Source organism: Buceros rhinoceros, unplaced genomic scaffold, assembly GCF_000710305.1.
Source record: "Buceros rhinoceros silvestris isolate BGI_N320 unplaced genomic scaffold, ASM71030v1 scaffold2559, whole genome shotgun sequence".
Classification (NCBI taxonomy): Eukaryota; Metazoa; Chordata; class Aves; order Bucerotiformes; family Bucerotidae; genus Buceros; species Buceros rhinoceros.
The window spans coordinates 63889-90466 of record NW_010429604.1 but is presented as its reverse complement, the minus strand read 5'-3'; the positions used below and the strand labels follow the sequence as shown (position 1 = coordinate 90466).

At 36.8% G+C, this 26578-nt stretch overlaps 1 protein-coding gene across 1 annotated transcript in view; it reads left to right on the top strand.

Annotated features, from left to right (window-relative positions):
• The window catches only part of SPAG17 (sperm associated antigen 17), a gene marked incomplete at its 5' end in the record, with an annotated part of 83382 nt that overhangs the window by 20828 nt on the left and 35976 nt on the right, over positions 1-26578 (top strand). The window contains 11 exons of the mRNA XM_010142680.1: positions 912-1142; positions 3178-3272; positions 3917-4033; positions 5541-5695; positions 10064-10252; positions 11891-11981; positions 14739-14850; positions 15414-15542; positions 17516-17629; positions 21638-21840; positions 25978-26122. Coding sequence (XP_010140982.1) covers positions 912-1142; positions 3178-3272; positions 3917-4033; positions 5541-5695; positions 10064-10252; positions 11891-11981; positions 14739-14850; positions 15414-15542; positions 17516-17629; positions 21638-21840; positions 25978-26122 — 1581 coding nt within the window. The remainder of the gene's footprint in view (positions 1-911; positions 1143-3177; positions 3273-3916; positions 4034-5540; positions 5696-10063; positions 10253-11890; positions 11982-14738; positions 14851-15413; positions 15543-17515; positions 17630-21637; positions 21841-25977; positions 26123-26578) is intronic.

Below are 26578 nucleotides of genomic sequence, written 5' to 3'. Positions count from 1 at the left end.
AACCAGGATTTGAAGGTACTTTCCCAGCTATTCAGTCCTGAAATCCCTTGTGCTGGATTAGTTTACACTCTCTGCATTGTTTCTAGCTGTTGTTATGTTCATTTTGGACATAAAGCTCTTGAGGTTTTCTGTATTGCTGTAGAGTTCCAGCTGATGGGTATCAAATTTGATGGTTTCACTGAACCATACTATACTGCCAAACTCTCTCAACTGTTAACTTAGCTAGCAGTGTCTTCACTGCTATCAAGAAAGTGATTGATTTGAACAGGAGATGAGATATCCAACATTTTAAAGATGTGTGACATGCTTGGGTGTTTAATTAACACAAAGAGAAAACATTTCAAACTCTTTGTATGATTTGGGCACTGAACTACCTGTCCTAAAATTCAGTCCTCATGATTATCATTGTTATCTGGACACCAGTGCATACAAACATAAATAGGATTTATTATTGCCTTTGCACCTTGCATGCTCCTGTGTAAATTATGTGTAAAATTTTGTCCAAAGAGGAAAAAAATATTTGATACTTGGTTTGAGAAGCTACAAAAAAGTTTATGATAAGGTATCCTTTTCATGAACTGAAAATAACTAGTTGTTAACTGGCTTGATAAAACTTACTCAGTGTTTTTAAATCAACATCATTTATATAAAAGTTAATGAGCCAAGAAGTATTCAGATGTAGGAAACACTTCATTTAAGATTAATAGTTAGGCATATAATTTTGCAATTTGGAAGTGGTCAACTTCGAACGCCATGTAAAATGTAGCTCACAGAATTTGATCCAGTATCATTAAGGAAATCATTGTTGGCTTTTGTGGAGTTGCCAAGAACAATACACTTATATAGTCTTCTATTTATCTTCTGCTGATCCAAAAGGACATTTTCAGTTAATGATTGTAACTGTTTTATAGAACTTTTGAGTTGGGCTGAAGTAGAAAGAGCCTTCAGAGTGTTTACTTTTGAAAGCCTGAGGCTGACTGGGCTGAACGACTCTGGTCTCCTGGAGAGCTCTGGATCTATGGTTGGAAGTGACTCTGAAGTATCTTATATCCCTTGGGACAATCCAGGCAGGTTTGCAAGACGGCTGAGACAACTCTTCCTTATGGAAAAGAAGCTTAGTGGGAAATATCCAAGACACTCTGGTAAAAACCTCTGTGTTTATATTATGCCTGAAGGATTTAAATCCACTATTTATTTTACCATATCATCTGCTCTTTCAGGTCTATAAATCACAAATCACTAAATTTCAAATATTGTGTGGTCTGTACATTGAGTATCTATGTAGGATTACTGGATACAGACAAAAGCTAGCTATTTTGTATGACAACATTAACAGTTTATTTAAGCAACTCTTTAAAATGATAGCTGTAGGAAAGTGTGTACTAGAAAACTGTTTCATTGCTTATGACATCAAATATATTTTACAGACATAAATACGGCTTAAATACTTCACTGAATACAGGCTCTTGTGAGTTATGATGGCAGCTAAGCCTTTACAAAGTCAGTAGCAACCACAGAGTGAAATCAAAATTGATGTATATGATTAATTAGATGATTATTAATGAATCATAGAATGGTTTGGGCTGGAGGGAACCCTTAAAGGTCATCTAGTCCAACCTCCTGCAGTGAGCGGGAAGTATGAGGAAGTGGAAAGGATCTATAACTTGCACGTGTGGACTTTAGAAGGTGATAAAAAAATTGAAAAATAAAAAAAGGTCCTCTATATATTGTAATTACATGTGTACAGACTTTTTCAGTCTGTGCTATTAGTCTGTCTTAGCAAGTTACTATGTGACATTTGAGCCATTATAACTATCTCAGTAGAATTGGAACATTTTAGATAGAAGGACCGGAGATGGAGATCTCTTGTAGACGATGAAGAGTGAACTTTCTGCAAGTTCTACATCTCCTTCTGCAGATTCTAGTATAATGAAAAATTGTTGGCCTGGAGCAGTGTTGGCCAAGAAGCAACACTAAAAAAAGAGATTATTTTTCTGGGATGTGAGAAAAGTGGAAATTAGGTCAGTTTAAGCTGCTATACCTTTAAATACATGATGTTGCCCATTCTTTCCTAATATAGATGTCTAGGCAACCAACTTAGATGGGAGGCTTTCCTTAGAAGGCTGGAACAGACGAAATGAATCCTGTTTATCTGCCTCTCTTCCAAATTTTGGGAACCTTTTTTGTGTGTTTATTTTACTTTTATTCTAGTTGCAGTGTTAAGTATTGCAGTTACAAACACAGCCTCCAATATTTCATCACTTCTGCAACACTAAAACAAATACCAGGAAGATAAAAGTTTTGTTTTCAGATTTCTTAAGTCTTCTACAGGTAGTCAGTAAACAGGTCTTATTTTCTAGAGGAGCAGAGGTTAAAGATATGTGTCTGGAAGCTGAACTGGTTATAAGCCGCTTATGAACAAACATTTTCCACGTTATTTTATCCCAGGAAGAGTATTTGTCTTTTACATGTGAATTTTGATCAGGTATTAGTGACCTCTGCCCGAGCTCTGGGCATAAATAATTCTATTAGAAGGAAATTATTTCAAAAAGTTATGAGAACATAGAAGTTAAAATCTCCATGTGATCCTATTCATATCAGGTGCCCATTGTAACAGTTTATCAGGAATGGCTGGTCAGATCCTCAACAGAAGAAATATTCTCTCAGTAGCTTGTAGAACTCTATAAACCAAATTAATTTCAGGTTTAAATTTTTGCATTTTTCAAAATTATGTAAAAATACCAAAATAATAGATTTTGCATTCTCTTTTATGTCATCTCTTCAAAGGAATGCTTGTTATTGATTCTGTTGTATACTAAGCAGCTAAGTGGTTCTTCATGTATGAGTCTTGGGGACACTTCTTAGAGTATTTTTAATCTTTTTGACCATGCGAGGTCAGCAAAGGACAGTTAAAGAGGAGGATTATTTAAGTGGGTCTTATAAAGACTGCTGCTCCTTTTTTTTTTTTTTTAATGAACTGTCTTGCATTTTAAAGTGCTCTTTTAAGAAAAGTGTGGCAGAGCTGATCATGTATTTATTGGACTAGTGTCATATTAGTAAGCTTCAACTCGAATGGTAATCTCATCAGGGAGGCTAAGGAAATTGTATCCCTCCAACCTTAAGTGTTTAGGGCTGAAATTTCTGGAACACGCCTTAAAATTCTCTTTCAATTTCCAGGACATGCAGAAGCAAATGGTGAAGATGGAAGAGATGATCTCGTTGATCCTGTTTTGAATGAAGAATCGGATCTTTTAATTTCTGATATGGAAAGTGTGAGGAATAGATTAAAATGTTCTCTGTAGCAAGAACAACAGAAGATGCTGTTCAGTGCCAGGACATGTTACTGGGGATTCCTTTGCAGTGCTGAATGCAAATGTTAATTTTCTGATGTTTGGTGAATAGTGCCATAAGCACTATGAAATCACTTCTTTTGAGTTCTAAGGTGATAGGTCTTGGTGAAGCTACTAATGACAGTTCTATGCTGGTTTCACTGAATACCAGATGTCAAGTACTAGCATGAGAGATTGAGAGAAATTGCCAAACTGTGTCATGCTAGTAGACTCTGTAGTCTGGCAACTTCAGAAACACCTGCCTGCCATACAGCACCAGATAAATATAGCAATTTTAAAATTACTTCATAGGACATTTTTAAATATTCATAATTGCTTACAGAACTCCAAAACATATAACCTAATAATAAAAATATTTAGATTATGTTTGCCATAAAAAAGGCAAGACCAAAAACCTTTGGGAGTAATTGTGTTTTTTATTAAATAGTGCCATACGGCTCTACACATGTGCAATTAACTGTGGTGCAACATGGGATGCTGTCTATTATGTCACAAAATTACAGTTAATGTTATACAACTGACACTGAAATGTTGATATTCATTTGTGTGTGTGTATGTATTTTCAGGTGAATCTGGAAAATTATGGCCTAGGACCAAACTTAGAAGAAATAAAAAAGACACAGAGACGTTGTTTGACAGACTGGAGTTTCGCTGAGCATTTTCAACCTCATGTTCTTCTTCAGGTATTGGTGAACTGACAATCTTACACCCCTCAGAATGCTGTACAAAGAATTAGTAGCAGAGTACAGGGTATTTCCTTGCTAGAGAATTAATTCAGTTTTATCCCTTTTTACCAAAATCATTGTTCTTTAGCTGCTTTTCAGTTTCTTGTGTGAAATTTAGTTTGTAACAGGCTTTTCTTTCCCAGTTCTGCCAAACTGCAGCTGTCCTCTGTAGAGAGACCTTTAGCTAAACGTGTGATGAGCAAAATAATCTTGCCTGTAGGGCTGAACCTTCCTGGCAGTTTGGGGACTCATAAGTGCAGTGTATGTGAAAGCGTACTTTGGAAATCCCTATGCAGTGTAAGTTTTATGGACAAATAGAAAATTTTGTTGTAATGGTACTTCACGCTTCTAGAGCTGCAGGCTTTATTTATAGAAATCTTGCAAGCTAAAGGCTAAATAAAACTCGTCTTCCAGAAAAACAAAATGCCAAATGTGAAAGATAAGTTCAAGTGTAGCTGGCTTAAGCTGGTAGGCATTATTTTGGGAGGAGTGGATTATTAGTACCCGTGCTGCCTTGAGCTTCATATGCTGCAATTCTTACTTGATCCTGGCACGTGCTACGTGTGGGTGAAGGAAAGGCTCGTTGGACTTTTTCAGCATCACTTTAGTATCACAACTGAAGTATGGCCGTATGTTTCAGTACATGGGGAATTCCTTCATATGCAACATAAATAACTAATACTAAATGAGCTGTTAATAATTAGTGAATTTAGTCAAAAGGAACATAACTGCAACAGAAAACATTTTATTGCAACAGAATATAACATTTTGTAAGAATATTTCCTTAGATACATGTCACATCTGAAATCATTTTTACACCAGCTCCTATTAAAGTTTTCATATTTAAAGAGAATATTTGTAGATACAGAATTATTTCAGTTTTATTTCTGTTACGTAGTTCTGTAAAAACAATATAGCTAGCTTTTTTCCAGCTATCCCAATAAAATAAGTTTCAGCATACAGACACTGTAAACATTGGAAGTGATGGAGCAGTACAGAACACAGTGGAATAATGTAGAATGCAGTACATCTCAGAGATGATCAGGTCATAGTATAGCAAATTGAATACTAAGTAAAGGACTGAGCTAAAAAAAATAAATTTGTTTTCTTTTTACCTGGTATATGATAGTTCTGCTTTTACTTACCATTTATTTATCTAAATACTTCATTATTTGATTTTTAAAAAGTATTTATTTAATTTTTTTTCTATTATTTAGCCAAATTTTTTCATTCATGGTCAGTCTCAGAAAGTGGAGCACAGTGACTGCCACTTTTCAGTATGAAAAGTAGTGGAGTTTCAGTTTCCACTTGCCTGAACGCTTAGGATTGCTGGAATCCAAATACTTTGCATACATCTTGTAGGAGAGTGAAGTTCTGATGCACCTTTACTAAAGCTGTACTGCATACAATCTGCACATGTGCTACTGTCTGCAGGGATGATGTACCTTTCTTTTTTCGTTTTCAGGTTCTTCATACTGCATCCCAAGAGTACAGGTGTATTGATTCCTTTTATCGTGCCCAAGATAACTCTTTGCTAATGGTTCTTCACAATCCTATGAATCAGTATCGTATGTGCCAGGAGACTTGGGATATTGCATTGCACTCTAATGTTGGATTCAGGTAACTGATTTTATCTTCCATGTCTCATTCACAGGTCATTTTCTATTGAAGCCTGCATGGCTACACTCGGGGCAAAGCTTTGAGATTAAAAGATATCATGACATAAGACATATATGAGAAAGGAAGTCATGTAGGTGGAAAAGAATGTTATATCAAAAAATTCTTTTGAGACAGAGCTTTTCTGATTGAGAACCAAGCAGTAACTGTGACTCTTTATCAGAAACTATAAATATATATATATGATGCGCACATTCTTGCAAAGTCATATTAGGGGTATTCACATCAAGAAATTTATGTTGAGGACACTTCAGGTAAGGTAGGTTAAAAAGGAAATTCTGTCTAAGAATATAATTATTAGGTTTTTCAACTATGTATACATAAATTGAGCGAGCATCACTGAAATTTTTTCGCGAAAAGCTAGAAGCCCTTTAGTAATACCAGAATATTTTTTTCACAGAATATCATATTCTTTTTAATTCCTTGTTACTGTCTACTTACCAATAAGAGGTATGCACATAGTTGATGTGTGCACTGTTAAGAGCTTTTGTCAGTGGACCTGCTGGTTTTGGGGTACATTTTTGCACTGAAACAGTGATGTAGATGATGAAATGTATCCAAATGCTATTCCAAATAATTGACCAAAAGTAAGATACGCGTCAATGTACCGATATGTAAAGAAGCTACAATGCCATGGAGAAACAGCTGAGCTATCTTTAATCATGTCACTTTGGTGTTCTCTGGATTAATTAGATTTGATTTAGCGAATAGAATTTCAAACAAATTATCCAATGGACAAATTCCGCCCCAACTTTGCAGGCATCCCTCTAAGTGCAGTGCCCTCTTTATCAGAATATGGAATAGCAACTTTTGTTGGTACCTATGTATTTAAATATGTTTTAATGCTAAATAGGCAAAGTGTGCCTTCCTGAAGATGTATTTTATACTGTATTTCATATCTTTGCTCTCAGTCAAGGAGCTCTGTGTGAGTCCATTTCAGCTTTGCAGGCTCTTGGATTTAAATTATTTGCCATGGAAGGAGACTTATGTGATTAGCAGTGACTGGGACCAGAGCCAGAACAGACTTACCAACAGAATCACAAAGTTTCTTGGAGAAACTTTTGTGGTTGTTGGGCAAATCCATTAAATGGTCAATTTTTTTGCATGTATGTAACAGCTGATATCTTCCCCAAAAGACAGTGAAAGACAGTGTGTTCAGGTAAACCTGCCTTGCATTCAGATTGACCCAGAAGGAGGGTCCAAATCTGTTACACAAGTCTGTGGGACCCCAGAACTTTGCCAGCTATTCTTACCCTTCTTGGGGGGCACTAGACATTTAGGGCCTGATTCAAGTTGCTTAAACATAAACACCTGGTGCCATATTAGCTGCCTGATGTATCAGATGTTTGCAAAGGGCTGACACATGACACAAGATCCATAGGAGACCCACGCTCTTTTGGAACAGATGCTGCAGACCAGGTCACATACCCTAGTACATCACTTGTCACTTGGTGTTTACATGCACTGAATAACACCTCAGCCCAATGGCACGTTTTTGTCGTGTTGTCTGTGGAAGCAGATAGCGAGGAACCAGACCTCCTCAGGAGGCACTTCTCCTTGAAAAGTATCTGTAGGGTCCTAGAACAATTTGGCTGATCACCTTGACAAGTGCATTGAAATAGTCAATTCAAGACCAATTGAGAAACAGAAAGAGCTCTTGGTAGGTACCTGCAAAATGAAAGTTGTTAATTTCACATCCTAGGAAGAAATAAAGCATGTTCTCCGGTAGAAACATGGTAGTTCAGTAGAGGATGAAATAGCTATATTCTTCCTCCTTATAACTCTTCCACATGCACTGGAAACAAGTCTTAGACCTTAAAGTTAGCTTCGGCTTGGAGCATGCCATATTTTGCTCTTTGATCAACACTTCATTGGGTTCTCTTTTAAAGCAGCAAGCATTTCCTAAAGAAACTGGCATGAAAGCTAAGAAGAATGTTTGGCTTTGCTCGTTTCATAGAAATATGTCACTGCTCTGTGTGCTACATAGTATTTTTGAAGAGCTATGAGCTCTTATTTGGTTCCGTTACGTGGCATCTATATGTGCCTTTTTGCTGCAAAATAATCAGAACATTTTCTGACCTTGTTCAACCTTTTTGCTAAAGATAATTTCAATTTCCAGACAAAGTATCATAAATATTTGCTAGTCTTTGTTTCCAAGCAACGTAAGACTTCTATGGAAGACAGTTTTTAAATACCTGGAGTGCTTGAAGCTGTTGCCTGCATTAGCTTCCAGAACCTGCTGAGTTGCCAGAAACTGGCATAAACCCTGCTTACTAATTAAGCAGTAATTATTACTAATATTACTAGTTTTAACCTTTGTGTGAAATAACTGGCTCCTGATGAGCTTAGTAACAGTTTATTGATTTTTTTCATTTATTAAAGTTCCTATCCTTCTAATTTTGGGGATTAAGAGCCACAATTTCACCATAGGAGAGTTACAAATACACAACAGACACTGTGCTGCTCTATGTCTCTCTTAGGAGTTCTCTAGCTGTATTTACTTGTTACTTCTTTATTTTGACATCTTATGGACCACAGATCCACTTTGTATGGTAGTTCCATAGTTGTTGTTTGGAATATACTTCTGTTACCTATTAATCAGTTGGTCCCTGTTACCGCAAATTCAGGAATTTTGGTGTTCAAAAGGTGGACAGCAGGAGGCTGCATATGAAATCCAATGAATGTTACTGACTTAGGGGGATCCAAAGGCATGGGCATGATGTGAAATGTGGGTTTAAAAAAAAAAAAAAAAAAAATCAGCTCTGGTTAGGATAAATGGCCTCTTGGTCAGAAAGCCAAATGAATTCAGACGTTATCAAAAACTATTCTTTTGTTCAAAGTTAATCTCAATGACATTTGTTTATTGTTTCATAGTAAACACATTACACAAGTTACTGGAAAAGAGTAATCCTTTCTGAGAAATGATTCTGAGTCAGACATTGGCAGTAGTGACATCAGAATACATATTAATAGAATACGTATTTTTGACTTTGAATGACTGTTTCATTGCCCTAAAATATTTTCCATGCGAATAATCGCTTTTTCATTTATAACATGTATTCATCTTCAAGTCATTCCATTACTAGCAACTCTAGGTTCCAGCCTAATTTTGCCTTTTGTTTTCAACACCTTTGTTTTTATGGCTTGTACACTTTTCTTCAGATACAAGCAGAGTCATGTTCCTACTGAGTATTTGATCAACAGTTTCTCCATGCAAGTTTTCCAAAGCAGGCTCCACTTAGATTGCAGAAGCTGCGATAGACTTGGGTATCTTTTAAGCTCTACATGAACTGTATACATCTCCAGTCTGTCTAGATAGCCTACATATTAATTCTCTTGGACATACAATGTGATGCTGCAATAAGAACTTTAAAACTGCCATGAGGTCAAGAATTGATTGTGCTGCCTCTACGTTCGCAACCAAAAACTGCATACAGAGCTTTTGAATACAGTTGAATCGTCTTGAGCTTACAAATGCTAAACTTTATGAAGACACAACAACTGCATCACATGCATTCTTTAAAAGCCCCTTTTAGTTTTGCACACATGAAGAACTTAATTTTAAAGAATTATGGTAGCAAAAGGGGTTGAGTAGCAACTGCATATAAGACTTGCAGACTTCATCCTACCTTGGAAGCAGTTGTTCGCAATGAACTGTTTTAGGAATCCTTTCAGATGGTGTTGGAAGATGAGACAATGCAACTATCGATACCAGCTGCAAACTCTGAATCTGTTTGTTATTCAGTACCCACTTCAACTGTTATTTGTGAATATTCTTTATTCACTTCAGTCTTCCGTGCACTGATTCTCTAATCTGGATTTGGATGACAATTTCCAAGCATCTTTCTTGTCACACTGATGAAGAAGAGCTTGAAATTAAATAGAATAAAAGCTAGCTCCTCAGTTGCAGAACAAACAAATTATGTATATTCTGACAGAAACAACCAAGAAAATAAGTTCTCCTGGTGGTAAAACAGTGAGGAAGAGTTAGTCTCAACCTTTCTTAGACTGAATGTCTCTGTGTTTTCTGACTTTTTGGATTTTCTTTGAGGGTAGGCATTCTTTGGAAGACAAGCTTCTACCATCTCTTAGCAGAAAGGGTGACTAAAATCCCAAACATCAGATACATTAAGCAAATGCTAGCCAGGGGAAAAGTACCAGTTCCTGTAAAACTGGAGGGAAACCCTGTCAAACGCAAGCCTTCTCTGAAAGGTTATAGAATAATATTTGTATAAGAAACTGGGAAGCCAAGTGATCTTGTTTGACCTGAAATCATATTAGTGGTAAACAGAGGACATTTGCGCTTTTCAGGAACTATCTCGAGCTGGTGGCCAACTCAGTTGAAGACTGGGTGAAAGAAGAAGAAGTTAAATACCAAGAAGAGAAGATGGCTAAAGAAATAGAGTCTCTTAAACTGGAAAAAAACTTGGTAGAAGAACCCTTTGAATTCTCTGCATCTGCTGTCAAAACACCTGGCTTCCCTAAGAAAGCCAAATGTGAGTATCTTTTTGTTTTATCCTAGAAAATTCATTTTTCATGCTAAGTGCTGAGTCTCAAAATAGTTCAGAGCAGAACTGCATATATTTTTTCATAGGGTAACCCTGGTTTTTCATCTGTATAGACATAAATATGTTGGGAGATGAATTAAATATACATTTAAATATTGTGCATCATCCTCTCTTTTGAAAACTGACACCTTTAATGTCAATTTACATTTACAATAGCTGTGTTTAATTGAGTTACTTTAAAGATTACCTACAAATATGAATCTCCATTTAGATTACTAAACATATGAAAGGATGAGCAGTAGTTAAAGTTGGCAACACGGTTCAGGAAAATTCCTTTTTAAAAGAGCAGGATAAAAGCTGGAAGTCAGAACTGTGGGCTAGAAGCTTAAAGTGGAAACTGGAATTGCAGAGCAAACTTTAATTACAAGCAACATTTTGGGTAGCAAGAATTGTAAGCAGTTCGTGCAGTACCTGTTGAACAGGCAGCAAAACCTGAGAACCCCTTTCGACAAAAGAGAATTTTTTGTCCAAATTGTCTATTTGTGTATTCAAATGGTATTAACAATGATTTCTTTGAATTTACCATTTGCCTTGTTCACCTTCTTTAAGAATGCACTTTGAAACTTTCTAGTACTAGTAATTAGCATTTACAAAAATAGGAATGTTGTTCCTGAGCCCAGTTAACACATCTGGTTAGTTTGGAAGCCAAAAGGACAGCTATGACTTCTAAATCATAATTTGTACCTATCTAGCTGTCACAGGAGCTAGAATGAATCTTGCCCACCTGGTGCCTCATGACAGATATGATTCACAGAGAAGTTCATTTGCTGAAAGAAGAAAAAGACCTGCTGGGACCTACAGATGGGCAGCAGTGTCTTTAGGCAATTTCAGTTTCACTGGCACTGCTGTAACCCACACTGCAATTTCTTCTTTTTCAAGAAGTTTCTAGGTTTTTACTAGAAGTTTGTAATAGTGTACTTTATTTTTTTTTTCCTAGCAGGTAAATGTTGGGTATCCAAGCATCGTATAAAACCATACACCTAGAGAGATACCCTTTTCATGAATGCTGTAAAGCCCTAGTAGTAAAAAAAGAGGATATGGTGAACAGATTCATGTTTCTTTAGTGAAGGTTTGACGGTTCAGTCATCATTTATTCACTTTTTTGTATTGAAAGGTTGTAGTATGTATGACTGATATGGAGCTTGTTCTGGTGTTTGGTGACCTGGTTAAAGCACTGTATTTGAATTCTGGAACAGTGATAGTAGCAAAAATAATAAGTACTGCTTATTTTTTATTCAGCAGTGCTTATCTGCATAAAAAATAATTTGTTGCAGGAGCAGTCTTCAACAAGCAAGAAGGAGGGAGTCAGACTTTAAAGTTATGGCTATCAAATAATGCTAGTTATAAATTTCTTCTAATATAAATAGATTTTCTATTTTATCTCTGAAAATATTTAACAGTTGCTTTAGCCTGCTTTTATACGTCTTCTATTTTCAAATATATATATTTTTATTTACTTGTACTTACTTTATTTTTGTTTTTACATTTTTTAATTGTTCAATTTTCTTGTATTTATAACCTCATTTATTTCCCTGTCATCTCTCAAAGGTGACACATCAGGACATGTCAGCACATCAGGATCTGAGAGCATAATGGAGACCATTCGAGAATCTCGATCAAACAATGAAAAAATTCCTTTTATCAGAGAAGGTTCTCTAAAGGTAGGCAAAAATATGTATGTTTCTGAAATGTACTTTCAGAATGCTTTCCCTGAAAGGTAAGCCTTCATTCTTACATAGGCTCGCCTCAGTCCTCTTAGTTTTTCTGCTCTTGGCTACTTTTTGTATTCTTCGTTTCCTGTTTAATTTATTCATTATTGATTCAGTTATGTTATTTTCTAAAGGAAAACTGTTTGGACTTAGCCTAGACATTCCAAAAGCAATTTGTAATTGGAGTACTTAGGAAATAAGAGTTATGGATAATACCGCACTTCTCGTTGAAATTTTCTGATTATAAAGCTATGAAAACATAAGATCCAGGTTTATGGAAGCATTTTTGTACCCAGCTCCTACTCCGACTGCCTAGAGCACTTTGAAGTTAAGGAATGTAAATATGGTACCTCGGAGTTCCCTTACGACAGAGAATCCCATTTTATAGATGTAGACTATGGTCATGCATTATAGATTAATTGAGTTACCTAGGTTCACACAGTGAGTTTCTGGCTGAGGTAGGAGTCAGGTACATGTTTTTTAAGTCTTGGTATTGTCCATTAATGTGAACAAATCTAGCTCAACTGATGTTGTAGTGCCCTGTTGGTTTTTCACTCCTCACACTCATAGTATGTCTCATCTTTTGTACAGTGTACGATGATCTGCACTTAAAGTACAGCTACTGGAATGTAGGTGTGAAATTGTGTTAACCAATACCTGAGTACTCAATTTATGATGGCATGGCTCTAGTTAGGCTAACGCCTAACTTGTAACTGTGAATGATTACCATTTCTTCCACAGAAGACAGACAAGCACTTGTGCTTTGGTATGCATGGAATATAAAGTGCTGCAAAGCCCTAAACTCTGGACAATCTCAGATGTCTTCCTGACACAAGTTGATAATTCTGGCATTGATGCCTCGTTCCTCTTTCTGCAAAAGAATAGAATCATTTTATCTTATAGTTGCATTTGGGAGATAAACTAATACCAGTTAGGCATTCTGATTTGGTGATAAATGTTGTGGAAAAGTGCACAACAAAAATTTTTTTATGACTGATTTTTTTTTATTTTTTTAAATTGTTATATGACTGAATGTGTGAGATACAAATAATCATCAGATATGTCTCCTGTGGTCAAGGATGCCTGATCCTGTGGATTCAATGAGTCAGTAATTTTATGCAAGTTATAGTGCGTAATACTGCAAAAATGTAGACAGTGTTTGGAAAATGTATCTTAGAGTGACTTAGAACATTGGTTTCTTTGAGTTTGTTTACTTGAAGTCTTTTCAATGTGCACATATGAAATTTCTTGTAATACAAGGAGAACCACAGTCTTTTAAATTCCTAATATTTAATGTAGGCTTGGAAGAAGGAACAGGACCAATTACTAGAGGAAGAACAACTTAAGGAAGAAGAAAAAGGGAAAAAAGAAAATTTGAAAGGTAAAAAGAAAGGGCAGGAGATGATAATGCATGAAGAAAGTAAAGGTTCCAATAAGAAATCTTTCAAAGAGTTTAAAGATGAGCTAGCAAAAAGCCCTGAACTTGAGGAAAACCCCGGCGTCCCCGAACCACATTCTGAGAAAGTATATAAGGTAAGAAGTTGTATTGTTGCACCCCATTAGGAAAGGGCTGAATATTTATTTAGAGAGTCAAGGTCACAGCAAACCTATTATCCATTGCAAAATTGGAGTTCAGGGCACGTTAAGGCTAACTAGGTCTTGTTTAACTCCATCATTTTAGCAACAGGTCCTTTCCCAAAAGTTTTGGAAAGCAGTTTCTGATGTTTAAGATTATCCCATGCAACAGTATTTAATTAACTTGAATGGTTTTTAAAATAAGGTGATCATGGTTTTGTGCCCATGGAAAGTATATTTATGGGATTCGTTTTGCCTGAAAATGTGGTTTTCATGGGAGAGGGTTGGAAAGGGGAACATAAAGACCTGTTCCAACTCCCATATTCAGGGACTGCTAGACCTAGTTGAAATTTTGGCTGTCGAAATTGGAAATCAAATTAAAGTAGCTCACTGTTTCTTCTATTTGCTGTTTCAAAATTCATGTTGTTGGAGTGTTCTAATACAAGCTATTCTGCCTGTTATACTAACCAAGGAGTATTTCTTACAGAGGGAACCCTTCACTAGTTTTGTCCAAATATTTTTTTGGGCAGTTTGCACTGCTTTTTGTTACCAGAGTCTAAGCCTTGCATCCAAAACTTTCATAGGTCTATGTATGTTAGTCTAAACTTGCTTGAGTACAGATTTCAAATTCAGAGATATATTACATTTCAGTCTAAACTTACTTGAGTACACTCACTGAATTTTTGCCAGTTTGTGACTCTTTGGAAGGCACGCCTATCTACAAATCAGATTTACAGTGTTTGAATTCCAAAATCTAAAGAGGTGGAAAGCTGCCCTTTTTCTGATCCCGTGGCATTGTACTTGTCTCCTTGTACTTGGCCAGAATTGTTCTTTCCCTCCCTTTTTATGTTAAACCACCAGTCTACTTGCTATTCTTCAGTTTCCGTGAGGGCTTCATGCCACTGAAGGACCAGATTCTACTCTGATGTGTAACAAGTTACTTCAGTTAGTAACTGAGAAATTTCTATGTAAGAATAGCATGGTACGTATTTGCTTTGCATTATTACGTTAGTCAAGTACCTCAGCAAAAAATGTTGACCCGAACAGTGGGATCCTGATGGTCTGTGCTTCATTTACCTCTTTTGTGGCTTCTGCCTTTGTCATTTACACATAATCTAAAACTTGTTTTTCCAGTTCCTTGGCTACAATACAGGGGAGGATCTTGTTCAAGTATCAGGAACCAATCAATATCTTTTCCCGTCTGATGGAGGACAGATTCAAGTAGAGAAGATAGAGTTTGTAAAAGGTGATTCTTTAATTCTTTATGCTTTGCTTTGTCTCAGTTACTAACTGATGGCATCATTTCTTAATCCATAAATGCTTTTTCATGTCTCAGTGGTAAAAAAATACAGTTAAAAAACATTGTGAGAGTACCATGGAATTACATATGAACTTCTATCACTACTAATGTTTGCATTTTCCTGTGGTATATTAACAATTGATAGATAAAGTACCATAAAATTAGAGATGGAAAAATATCAGTTCATACTCTTCTGTTCAATGATAACCAATGCATAATATTTCAAAAATGTATATTCCACTAATTTGTCCAGTCAAATGCAGTATATCTATGCAGCAGGATTATTCGGCAGCATCTCAGATGTAATCTGAGGAAGGTTTTGAATATTTAGTCTAAACTCAGCTAAGCTTGGTTTTGTCTTCTTGATCTTCTTGATTGCTAAGCAATTCGGTCCACCTCTGAGAAATTTTTTTGTGTGTGTGCTTTATAGTTGCAGGTGCAGGGCTTTTTTGGGTGTGGGGCGGTTCTGAAGCCTCTTGGGAGCAATAACGTATTCTGTTGCTTTGCAGGTCTAACACTGGTAAAGGTGAAAGTGATAAAAGACAACCACAATTTCTTCGTTTATATCACAGACCCCAAGAAAAATTTAGAAGAAATCAAAGTACAAGAAATTAGTGAAGAACAGGAAATTAGACCGGGTTAGTGGATTGACATCACAGATACAAAGAATTAATAGTTTGACATATTTAGTAATTGGATGCAAACCTTATCAACTAACAGAAAATAAATGCCTACTAATGGCAGAGGGTAAATAAGATCAGTGTTCTGTAAATAAGATCAGTGTTCTATAAATAAAAGTAAAATTCAGTTGGCTGACTTAAGTACTGTGACGATAGCTCTTACTAAGACATAGGAGCACAGTACAGGTCAACAGATGCACACCAATCTCTTTTTCAAAGGAAGGAAATCAGTGAGAAGAGTCACCATTCCTTACAGAAAAAATTTTCTTCTTAAGAAAGGGACTCCTTCAGATCTTAATGTGGCCTGGGAAAGCATAAGAAGATGCAAACTGAATCATGTCCATTATGACCAAAATAAATGTCTGCCCTTGAAAGTGAAGTTTCCCTTTTGAACTGGACTTCCTTTTGTGGGTCAGATGGCCATAGCGTGACTCCCTCAAGATCTTTGCTGTGGAAACAGGTCTTTAGGCAGTTCAGCAGCTTCTACTGCTGGTTGACGTGTTGCTAACACTCAGAAAGCATTGAATCCAAATCCTTTCTGAACCCAAGTGAGAGTGTTTCCAAGAAAGAAGCCAGTCTGTAACAATCGGTGTATATGTTTGCCAAAATCACTATGGAATTACTCTCACTGAACTGAAGAGTCTTGGAAAAGTACAATTTTTTGTAGGTGTTTTAGTTCTTCTCTTCTTCATCAGTGTTAGAAAGCATCCTGTTCTTGCTGCTCTCCTTGGCTTCAGCGGCTGCCAGTGATGTAAATGTAGGTTGCCTGAATAGAAAATTTCATCCTTTCCACAGATGAGATGTTTCGTGTCTGCCCTTATGAAAGTAGTCCTTATTATTCTGGGGTCTGCCAATGGTGCTTTCAATCACCAGTGTACTAGCAACTGGGGCGAGTTGTGTTTACTCACACAAGTGAGAAGCTTTCCTCCTGTGTGAACAGGAGTACCTTATAGAAAGGCCGAAAGGAAGGGAAGAATCAGTCCGCTCTGATACTTGGCAGTGGCTGAATGATACAAAGGTAAGCTTTTAATATGGTCAGAATGGCTGAACAGCATCCTGCAGGCCACCAATGAACATTGCAGTGACAGTAAATAGGAGCACACAAGGTCTGAGCACGTGTGCCTTGTTGATGAAAGAACTGGGAGATGGCTAGGTGTTGGGTGCTTGCCTTAACCTTCTTTTATTAGTCTCCTCTGCTGCTCCTCACAGTTTTAAGAAGCTGTTATCCATATTGGAAATCCCAGTGATTTCCTCTTCCCAGCAGAACATTTCTTTAAGGCAGTAAGAGTTGAACTAGCGTCAAGGTAGGATCCAGTGTCACTGACTCAGAGGTGTTACCTTGCATAGTTCGTGTGGTTTTTTTCAAGGATAACATGACATCTTGTCCTGCACCTGTAAGTGAGCTTGTCTCCTGATCCGCTTTCACAAATGCGAGACATATCTTTGGATCTTAATTTCTCAACTTTTTCTCCTTTCTCTTCCTTTCTCCTCAGGGTACAGTCCCTGTGATACCATTTGAGAGACAGTGACTTCTATTAGAGCATAGGCCACACATGGCAGGAGTGAGCAGTTTAGCACTCTTGTCAGCCAAGTAAGGAACAGAAACAAGGATCCTCGATTCCAGAACTAGGGTCTTTCCCTGTTTAAATTCACGAAGACTTTTCATTAGTTGTGCTGTTAAACCTTTTTTTACACTCCTAGCTAATTAGAATGCAATTTCTAGATGAAAAATCACAGCTGTATTACATAAAATGGACTCTTATATGCTAGCCTATGAAGGGAATTATAAAGTTTTCGCTGTCCTATATTAATCTATTTTACAGGTTAGTCATCCGTGTAGACGTGTCAGTGTTCACAGCATTCATTGGTTTGCAGGTCAGGTGGTTCTGGTATGAGTTGATCTTTAAAGTTCGTTCTAATTTTTTTTAAAGGAGAACTGAAAAATCAAAAGAAAGCTGTGAGCAAGTTTGGATCTTTTTCAGCCACCTTGGAAAATGGAATCCAGCTGTCCCTGAGCTATTATGGACCTACAGGGGAGACAGCAGGTAAAGTAAGCAAATAGAAGAGGATATTTGAGAACCGTAGGGGGAAATTATCCTTTTCTCTTTTTTTTTTTTTTCTTTATACACTCTTTAACCCAGTAATTTGCTGCATGGAATATTGCCTTTTTCGGCAGCAGTTACTGCATGGTGGTGAATTTTCAACAAGGCTCGAGATGAGATTACATTGTCAGGAGTATTCTATGATTTAGAGTTCAAAATGGAGGGAGGTCTCCATGCTTTTTTACTGACTGTGAAAACAGAGCTGTGCAGGAAGAAACTTGCAGGTATTGTTATTAAGTAGCTCAGCAAAATCAGCCAATTAATTTGAGCCAAAGAAAATGTGATTTGTGGAGGAGTATTCTTGGTTTTCCAAGAAATAATATTTTTGTAAACTTATATAGGTGATTATAGAACTTTCATTTTATGTCAGGAGTTGGACTTCAGGCTACAGTTGTGCAGCCATAATGAGAGGTTTCTCTCAGCCTTTCAGTAATCACATTCACCAACTGGAAGCAATTGCTTCACAAAACCACAGTGAAAATAGCATCTGCTTTTACCAAGAGCTTTTTGTTTCCATTGCATTTGAAAGGCCACTGAAACCATCATATGGATAAAAGTGAAACCCTCCTCTGATCAAAAAATAATCCCAGCGTTTTTCAGCTCTTAAAATATAAAAACATTTAATTGAATGCGTCTTTGTGTGAACTGTGGTAAACCATGCAACTTTACACTCAGTCTTAACTATTCAAATGTATTTTACAAATTAATTACTAAAAAAAGGACTTTTTAAACTTGGGCCAAGAGAGCATTCACAATGTAGTGGACTGTGAAAACTTGTATTTTGGCACTGAAGAAAGATGTGTCTAATTAAATGCGTACGTGTCAGCTGTGATGTTCAGGATTTTTCACATTACCGTGAGCATCCTATTCTACATCAGAATAACCTTTGCCATGTTCAGCTTTAGTGCAGCACTGCTGACTGGCATTCTTTGATTGTTTGCAGGTTTTTCTACAATTGCTTGCTTATACCTAATTCCCCTTGTGGGTGTTTGTATTGTAAGCGCTCAGAAAAATTCTGACCAGAAATGTCTTGGCTTAGACTATTCTCATATTCCATCCATTACTAATATAGAACGGTATGCCATGTAATCTGCAGTTTCTCTGCACTGAATGGTTAAATTGGGTGCAAATTACTCATTTTCCCTGCATTACTGAAATAATTTTCTGGAATCTCTCTAATTCTCATTTTTCTTATTGTGTTTCTCATTTTCTTTCTTCCATCTTCCTTTTAGGGATGCTAGGATGACAGAAGGCCTCAGGCTGTTTGCCAGCTTTATGCATCTTTTTTTTTCTTGGTTAAATGTTAATGTTTATTTAAGGTTTGAATTATTATTTGTTTTCTCTAGCATGACCAGAATTTAATTCAGACCCCCTTCAGCTGGGGTTAAAAGTAAGCTCCTCATCACTTGGTGAATCTGGCACTGCTTGAGCACCTGTATGGCTTTTGCCTCTGGGTATTACAGAACCTTTGCACTTGCTTTTTGTGCCTTGACAAAATGATGAGCGTACATCTGCAAGTGCTAGAAATCTCTGTGTGTGTAAAGGAGGAAGGAAACCTTCCTTGATCTGGCAGTCCTCTGGAATTTCCCATGTCTCTCAAAATTTCTTAGGACATTTCCCCTCAGTTTCAGCAATCCACTTTTTTTCATTGCCACCCTCAAACAGTATGTTCTCATTTTTTCAGGGCAATCAGTAAAGGGGAGGGTGAAATTTCCTTAGGGGTCAAGAGCCTATAACAGCTTCTGTTCCTAAATTCAGCACTTGGGAAAGTAGTGTCATCTGAAACTGAGCATGCTCCACTTCATAGCATGGGTATCTGTGAAGGATAGCTCCCCTCACTATGTATAAGAACTTGCTTACACCCAGTTTGCAGCATTCGCATCAATATTTATACTTACCTTACAAGATGGATTACATTCAGTAATGATTTTATTGAACAATTGCCTTAAAAGCCTTCATTTCAGCTATCCTGCTTCTCTGTGGAGCACTAGCTCTGTCAAAGTTTATTTGTCAGCTGTTTATACTCAGCATCTACCTGGATGTGGGTACTACTACTTGTTTATTCCTTGGCCATGCTGTCTAATAATGTGTATCAGAATGGACCCCATGAAGAATTTTAAACTTTCCTGTTTTATATAATTCACTGAGAATTTTATCTCTAGTGTATTAAAAATAAAACAGATTTGATTGCCTTTCCTCAGACTCCCAATAAGCTGTAAAAGCCACGCAGCATAAATTCAGTACATGAAAGCAGAGCCCTCTAACAAAGCATCAGATTCTTATGTATCAGCTATGAAAACAGATTTCAAAAATCTTTGCAGTGATCTAAATTTCCTTTGCAGACTAAAGGTCTTGGGATGTATTCAGATATCTCTGTTTCTCTAATGCTGGCACCAAGACAAAAACAGACTGAAGGCTTAAAAACTTAGATGAAAGGCTTTCTATCCACAGACTCCTAAATATGACTCTATCACCGGATAATCTCATGGTTTCTTATAGTATTAGAGTATTAAATTTTGGGTCACCTTTGCAGTTACTATAAATCTAGAATCATCCATAAGGCAAATGAACATGCAGGCAGCCTTTCTAGTAAATTAGAACTTTAAGACGGCCTCTGCATTTTCTTACCTGCAGAGCTACTGTGCCAGAACTTTCCAGGAAACAGTGGGTATAGTAGCAGTGAGGCCTGTCTTTTGTCTTTTTCAGATTAAAATATGCTAACACGTCATTTTCATTACAGAAAATGTTATGATCTCACACCAGAATGGTTCTATTAACATGCTTCCAGATACACTTCTTTCCTTCTCTGTCTGAATGTGATCTGCCTTGCAGTTTGTCATTGAGTTAACTTTTCTTTGCTTGATGTATCATATTCTGATGTTTTCATATTAAATGATATTGTTCACTTGGAAGAAGCAGAATTAAAATGTAATTTTACCAAAAAAAAACAAGGGAGAGGATTTTTCTAAGTCTTCCTAAAGACATCCTTGAAATGACTGACTTGTCGTTAAACTTCATACTTTGTAGAAACTACTAAGCAAATCAAAATTTATTTCAAAAAGGGATTCAAAAGGTAGTTTCTGAGATCATCACGTTTTGCTCACTGATGTTTTTAGTTCTTACCTATATGTGTGTGGTTAAGATATGGATAATAAGTTGCTACATCTGGGGTAACAAGTTATCCAAAACAAACAAGAATTCAATTGCTTAAATTGTCTGGATGGGAAACAAGATGCTATTTCATGAGTTGTTGGTTTGGGACTTAGGCTGATATCAAGCAAGAAAAGATGATTAAAAGAAGTCTTTGAAAAAGACTTTAAGGTTAGAGGTGACAGGGGTTTTCTGGTTAAAGAGAAGTGTCAGCTCATTGAAACATAAATGTTTTAGAGAAAATCTTTGTATTAATTTTGTTTTCAAGAAACTGTTTTGGAAGACAACATGACTAATTCCTGTCAACATGCTCAGCATGCTGCCCTAATGCTTGGCCTTTGAAAACTGGAGGATTCTTAGCAAGCTAGATCATCAGAATCTTTCACAATCATTGTAGCAAAATAGAGCTATGTAGTGCAAAACAGCTGGAGCTGGTCTGCGCTAGATCAGCCCATGATAAAGCGTAACAACAGTGACTCAAAATATCTCCACCTAGCTAAATATTCTGAAGGTAAAAAAGAATTTAAAAAACTGTATTTTTCTGTTTCTAAGATGAGTGACAACCTGGGGGAAACCATAGTTTCAAAATGTCTTTTAGGCTGATGAGTAGCCAGTCCGTGGAAAGATTTTCCAAACAATTTGATATATTCAGTTCCTCTATCTGAAATAGTAAACTCCCCCACCGAGATTATTATTTCTAAGGTAAAATTTGGTGTACAAAATCTTGTTAAAAATGACTTGTGGCCGTCTACATTTCTGAAACTTGATTGCATTTACAATAATTGCTTTTCCCTTCCTTAGATGAAGTAGATCCTGACTTGACAAGAATTCTGAACATCCCTTCTGTTCATACTCCGACCATAGTTTCTCCTGATACATCAGCTTCAGGAAAAAAAGATAAGTCCGTCAAGCAAAAATCAAGAAAATCTCTGCCATCCTCAAAAGCAAGTCATAGCAAAATAGGCCCTCCACCACCTGATGACCCAGTAAAGCACGAAGGAAAGGTGAGAGAATAGACATTACCCAATGAACACAGAAAAGAAACAAATGAAAATTCAAATACATAAACTTAAGTAATGGGAATACATATTCTTCTCAGAGAGCTTTGAACTGTGCCGTAACAAATTCCTAGCAATTTATGGTGCTTCTAAGGATACTTTTTACTCTTCCGGTTGTTCTCAGGTGTACCTATTGGCAACTGTTCATGGAGCTAGCCTTCACAATAGCCTTTACGACTCCATGATGTAAAGCACTGTCTTCCATGGTCCACATACTTTTGTCAGTTTTGGCTTTATAATTACACTTGTTACATTACTAATATCTCAGAGACTAGAACTGCTCTAGAAATTAATTTTTCATTTAACCTTTAGAAAGGAGAACTTTTCTGTGCTTTCCAAATTGTATTGGAAAGTCTAACAAACTGGTAATTAGAGGAGACAGTTTTGCAAGAGTAGTTTGATCTTTCCAACTGATCACAAGCCAGAGACTTGCAACTTGGGGAAGTTACTTTTGCCTATAACTGAATACTTCTATCACAGGACAAGTCTTTGGAAAGGATGGATGATATTTCAAAAGCAGATTCTGAATTTCTGTTACGGGATACTTAGCGCAGAATAATACAGGAATTCCAGGATCATGTGCCTCAGAAATGTAGAGCATGTGATCTTGAACATCTTCCGCAGACCTCTGTGAGAAGCATTTTGGCATTAAAGTGTGTGAGTGAGGAAGTCCATATCAGTTCAGAAATGGGCACAGTTCCCAGATGCAAAATTGCTAATCTAGTTTGTTTCAGGTCATTACCTAACTATTGGCAGAATCTTGTAGACAACTACAGGTGGTTTGTTTGTTCAGTGATCTCACAGATCAGCCAGAGCATGAGTTACATTAAAAGTTCTCAAAGAAATATGGGAGGAGATAATAGCAGGGTGGTGGAAGAGGATGCAGGACTTTTCTATCTGGGATTATTTAGCTTCTTTCCTTTTTGACTTTTTTCTTCAACCTGCAGTCCCAGGAATGGACACAAAATACAAAACAAAAGAAGGACAGAAATGAACCTGAATAGTATTGAGAACCAGTTCAGTTATCAGTTTCAGTTTAGGAAAGGATAATCTCCTGAAAATAGCTGTAATTAGAACACAAACCAATGAGGTCTGTAAACTATTTTATGTAACACTAATGCTCTAAAATAAGCTTCCTGGGATAATTCTTTAATGGTAGTTATGGTAAAAGGCTACCCCTTTTATCCTAATCAAGTTACAAAAGAGTAGCATTTCTAGAAAACATGCTTGTTATGTGGTTCTTAATATGTTTCCAGACAAACTGCAAAAACAATTGAAGTATATAGTAGTGTGTTATAATTTTCTCCTTACTTGGTTCCATCTTTGATCAAGTATGGCTGAAAAGGATGCAGAAAGAACTGCTAATAGTATGTCCCAGTTGTCACCATGAGCCAAATTTAAGTCCAATCTACTGCATAAAATAATTTTAATGATTAATTGTTTTCCTTTAACCCGTATTTATTCCATAGGCTGGTGGGTGATATGTAAAGAATGTAAGTGGTGCCAGGTCTGCCATTCTGCTGTCTTTTCCTGCACTGTTTCGTATTTTGTCCTGTTCCTCAGAATTTTCTCCATGGAAAGTTAACACTAGATCATCCAACTGTGGTGGCTTCCAATTCCAGTGGCATTTCATGAAACTCTACTTCAGTTCCTGTTACCGTTTCCTAGGGCACTGCCTTGAAAAGGTTCATCGCCTTGTGATTTAAAGATCTGAATGTTTCTTTTTCAGAAATGCCTTGGAAAACTGGTCTTTAGTCTACTCTGGTTACTTCTGACCACTTCTCTCAAAAACATTTTTGCTGCGTTCTCACCAGAGGATATTAAGTTATCTTCTCAGCTCCCTTTGGCAAGGGAGGTTGAATGGAGGTCACAGTTCAGTTGACAGAACTAGGCTGAACTGTTCAAAGAGGTAGAATGGGTAATATGGAATTGAAAGGTTAAATGTAGTGCAAGTGTCTTAGAAAACAGGAGATAGCTTCCATTACAAAGCAAATGAGAGGAAGAATGTACACAAACTGAGAGCTGAAGGAATAGCCTTGGAAGACTCTTTAAACATGACGTACCTACACTGCTTCTGTGATATCTAGTGGATGAAGTAATGCGGTGGCTCTTGTTTCAACATGGATTCCGTCCATATCCACACAAAGTCCTGCTGACCTAATTTCAACAAGTCCAGCTAGGTACTTAAAGAGCGTGAGCATGGATAGTGGTTTAGAGGGTTGTCAAAGAGCACTCAGCATAACATATGGCAGTTGTGTGGCACAAACAAACAAATACCCCTACCAGTAAAATTCTCTCGGGAGGACATCTCATTTCCTCCTCTTCTTCCAAAAGGCTTTTTACTGTTTGGTTTAGATTGTCTTCAGACAGAGAGTATCCATATTAGTGCATACAGCACCTGGCTGTTTGAGTCTGCAAGTATTTTCAGGGACAGGATTTGAATCAAATGCAAACTTGACAAATTCACATGGACATAGTCTGTAAAATAGGATGCAATTCAGTAAGAGTAAGTGCTAGGTTCTACAATTACATATAAATAATATATATTTACAGAATGGGTAACAGTTCTATCCATAACAGTTCTACAGGGAAAGGTCTGAGAGTTGCAGTGGATCACAAGCTATACATAAGTCAACAATGCCATCTTGCTGTGAGAAGGGCTAAGACGACACTGAGGTGAATAAACAGCAGTATAGCCTGCTAAATATGTGAAGTTATTTTCCATTCAGGGCTGGTAGGGCCTCCATTGAAGTACTGTTTCCATTTATGGATACTGCTCTGCAAGAAAAATACAGGCCACACTGGAGAGTTTTAAGGAAAGCACCAAGAAAGATCAGAGGTCTAGAAAACTTGACCTGTGATTAAAAGACTTGGCATAGGTTTGTTTGATCTGGAGTGGAAAGACTGAATAGCCTTCTGTAAAGAGCTAAAGGGACACTATCATCACTTTTGCTAGCCCATATAATCAGAAGAAATAATCAGAAGTAAACTAATTTTATGCAAGAGAGATTCAGGCTAACCAATAGGAAAACAAGGTAAAGCACTGGAACAGATTACCAGGAAACCTCCAGCCCTGTGAATTTTAGAATAGGTTACATTAACAGTTTCCTCTGGTGATATAGGTACACTTGATTATTTTATTATAAGATAATATTATAAGATACACTTACAGACAGGGAGAAGTAGATGACAACTGAGTTACTTCTGCGCTGTTCTGTGACTTCTACCCCATGATCTTGTGACTATGAGGACATTGAGATTAATTACCCAGTAATACTATGTAAAATAACCATAAAATATACAGCATCTCTATGCTGAAAAACAACTGGCAAAACATCTGCCAATTTTCCCCTATATTTCTGTTCATAAAAGTCAAGAATATGGGTTAATACCAGGACAGGTTCTCTCTGTAACCTCTATCTGAAACCCAAGTGTTTTAATTGTGTGACTGCTGGTATAGTGTAGATCATTGTCACATAGGTCTTTGATGACATCAAAGGGGCTGTTGTGGTATTTTTTCCAGATGTTCTAGGGCGTACAGACATTCTGTAGGTCAACCTCATCTTTTGTAGTCATCAGAACAATTTCCACTACAGAGCTGGGCAAGGAGGATTACATGTTTTGACAGCCAGACATTCCTTCCTCTCCCCTTTTCAAGTCAGTGCTGTATTTGCAGTAGACTGGAAGTACTGCTCTACTCCTATTTTGTGCTTTTTTAATGATTATAGGTAAAATAACTGAAATGTGCAACTTCAAGAATTATTTCACACTCTTTTGCTTCACGTTGTCCATTTATTGTCATCTCATCGTGACACTGTGACAGCATAATGACTCAGCAAAATTAATGGATAGGAAGTGTTGTTCTTCAAGAGTTAATAGAGAAATGAAAGAAAATAGCAAAGAAAATAGTCAAAGAAAATAAGCTAACGTTTTCCCTTCAGAATCCATAAACTCTCAAAATATTAAAAATAAGTGGTAGAACTTTTTTAAAGAATATTTTGAAACAACTGAAATCTGTAGTCTTAATTTTTTCTTTATTCTTTTGAGATGTGGAATAAAACTAATTCATGTTTCCTTCCATAGATGGAAATGGAAGAATCAACTTCCCAAACACAAGTGATGCCAAATGCTCCTGCTTTCCCAAGTTTGAACGTCTCCTGTCCCAATGGACTAGTATTAACTTTCCTTGGTGAAAGTCTTGGAGGTTCGTTTTCTGAGCCACTGCAAAGTAAGGAGTATAAAAGAACTTAAAGTTACAGAAAAAAAATATTTCAGCCTTGATGGGTTTAGATGTATCAATACGAGTTTTTTAATGTCTCAGATTGCTAAGTCTGTCATAATGTCTATTTAATAGTATTTGCAACATAAATAATGTGTTTTAATTCAAACAAATGTAAAATCTAGAATTGGAAGTTGTTGGATATAACAGATTGGGGGCAGAAAGGCAGCAACCCTAAAAAGCATTTGCAAGTCATGTTGGATCATCAGTTGAATATGCATGTATATTCAAATGCTAAGCAAAAAAATTAACAGATTCAATTCTTACATGCATGTCAAGGAATCTTGAGTGATAACAGGAAGATTGTTGTGTTACCTCTATGTTATGTTACCTCCTTTGGAATCATATGTACTGTTCTTAAATCCACAAGATAAGATGTTCATATTTTGAAAGATTCAGGAAAGA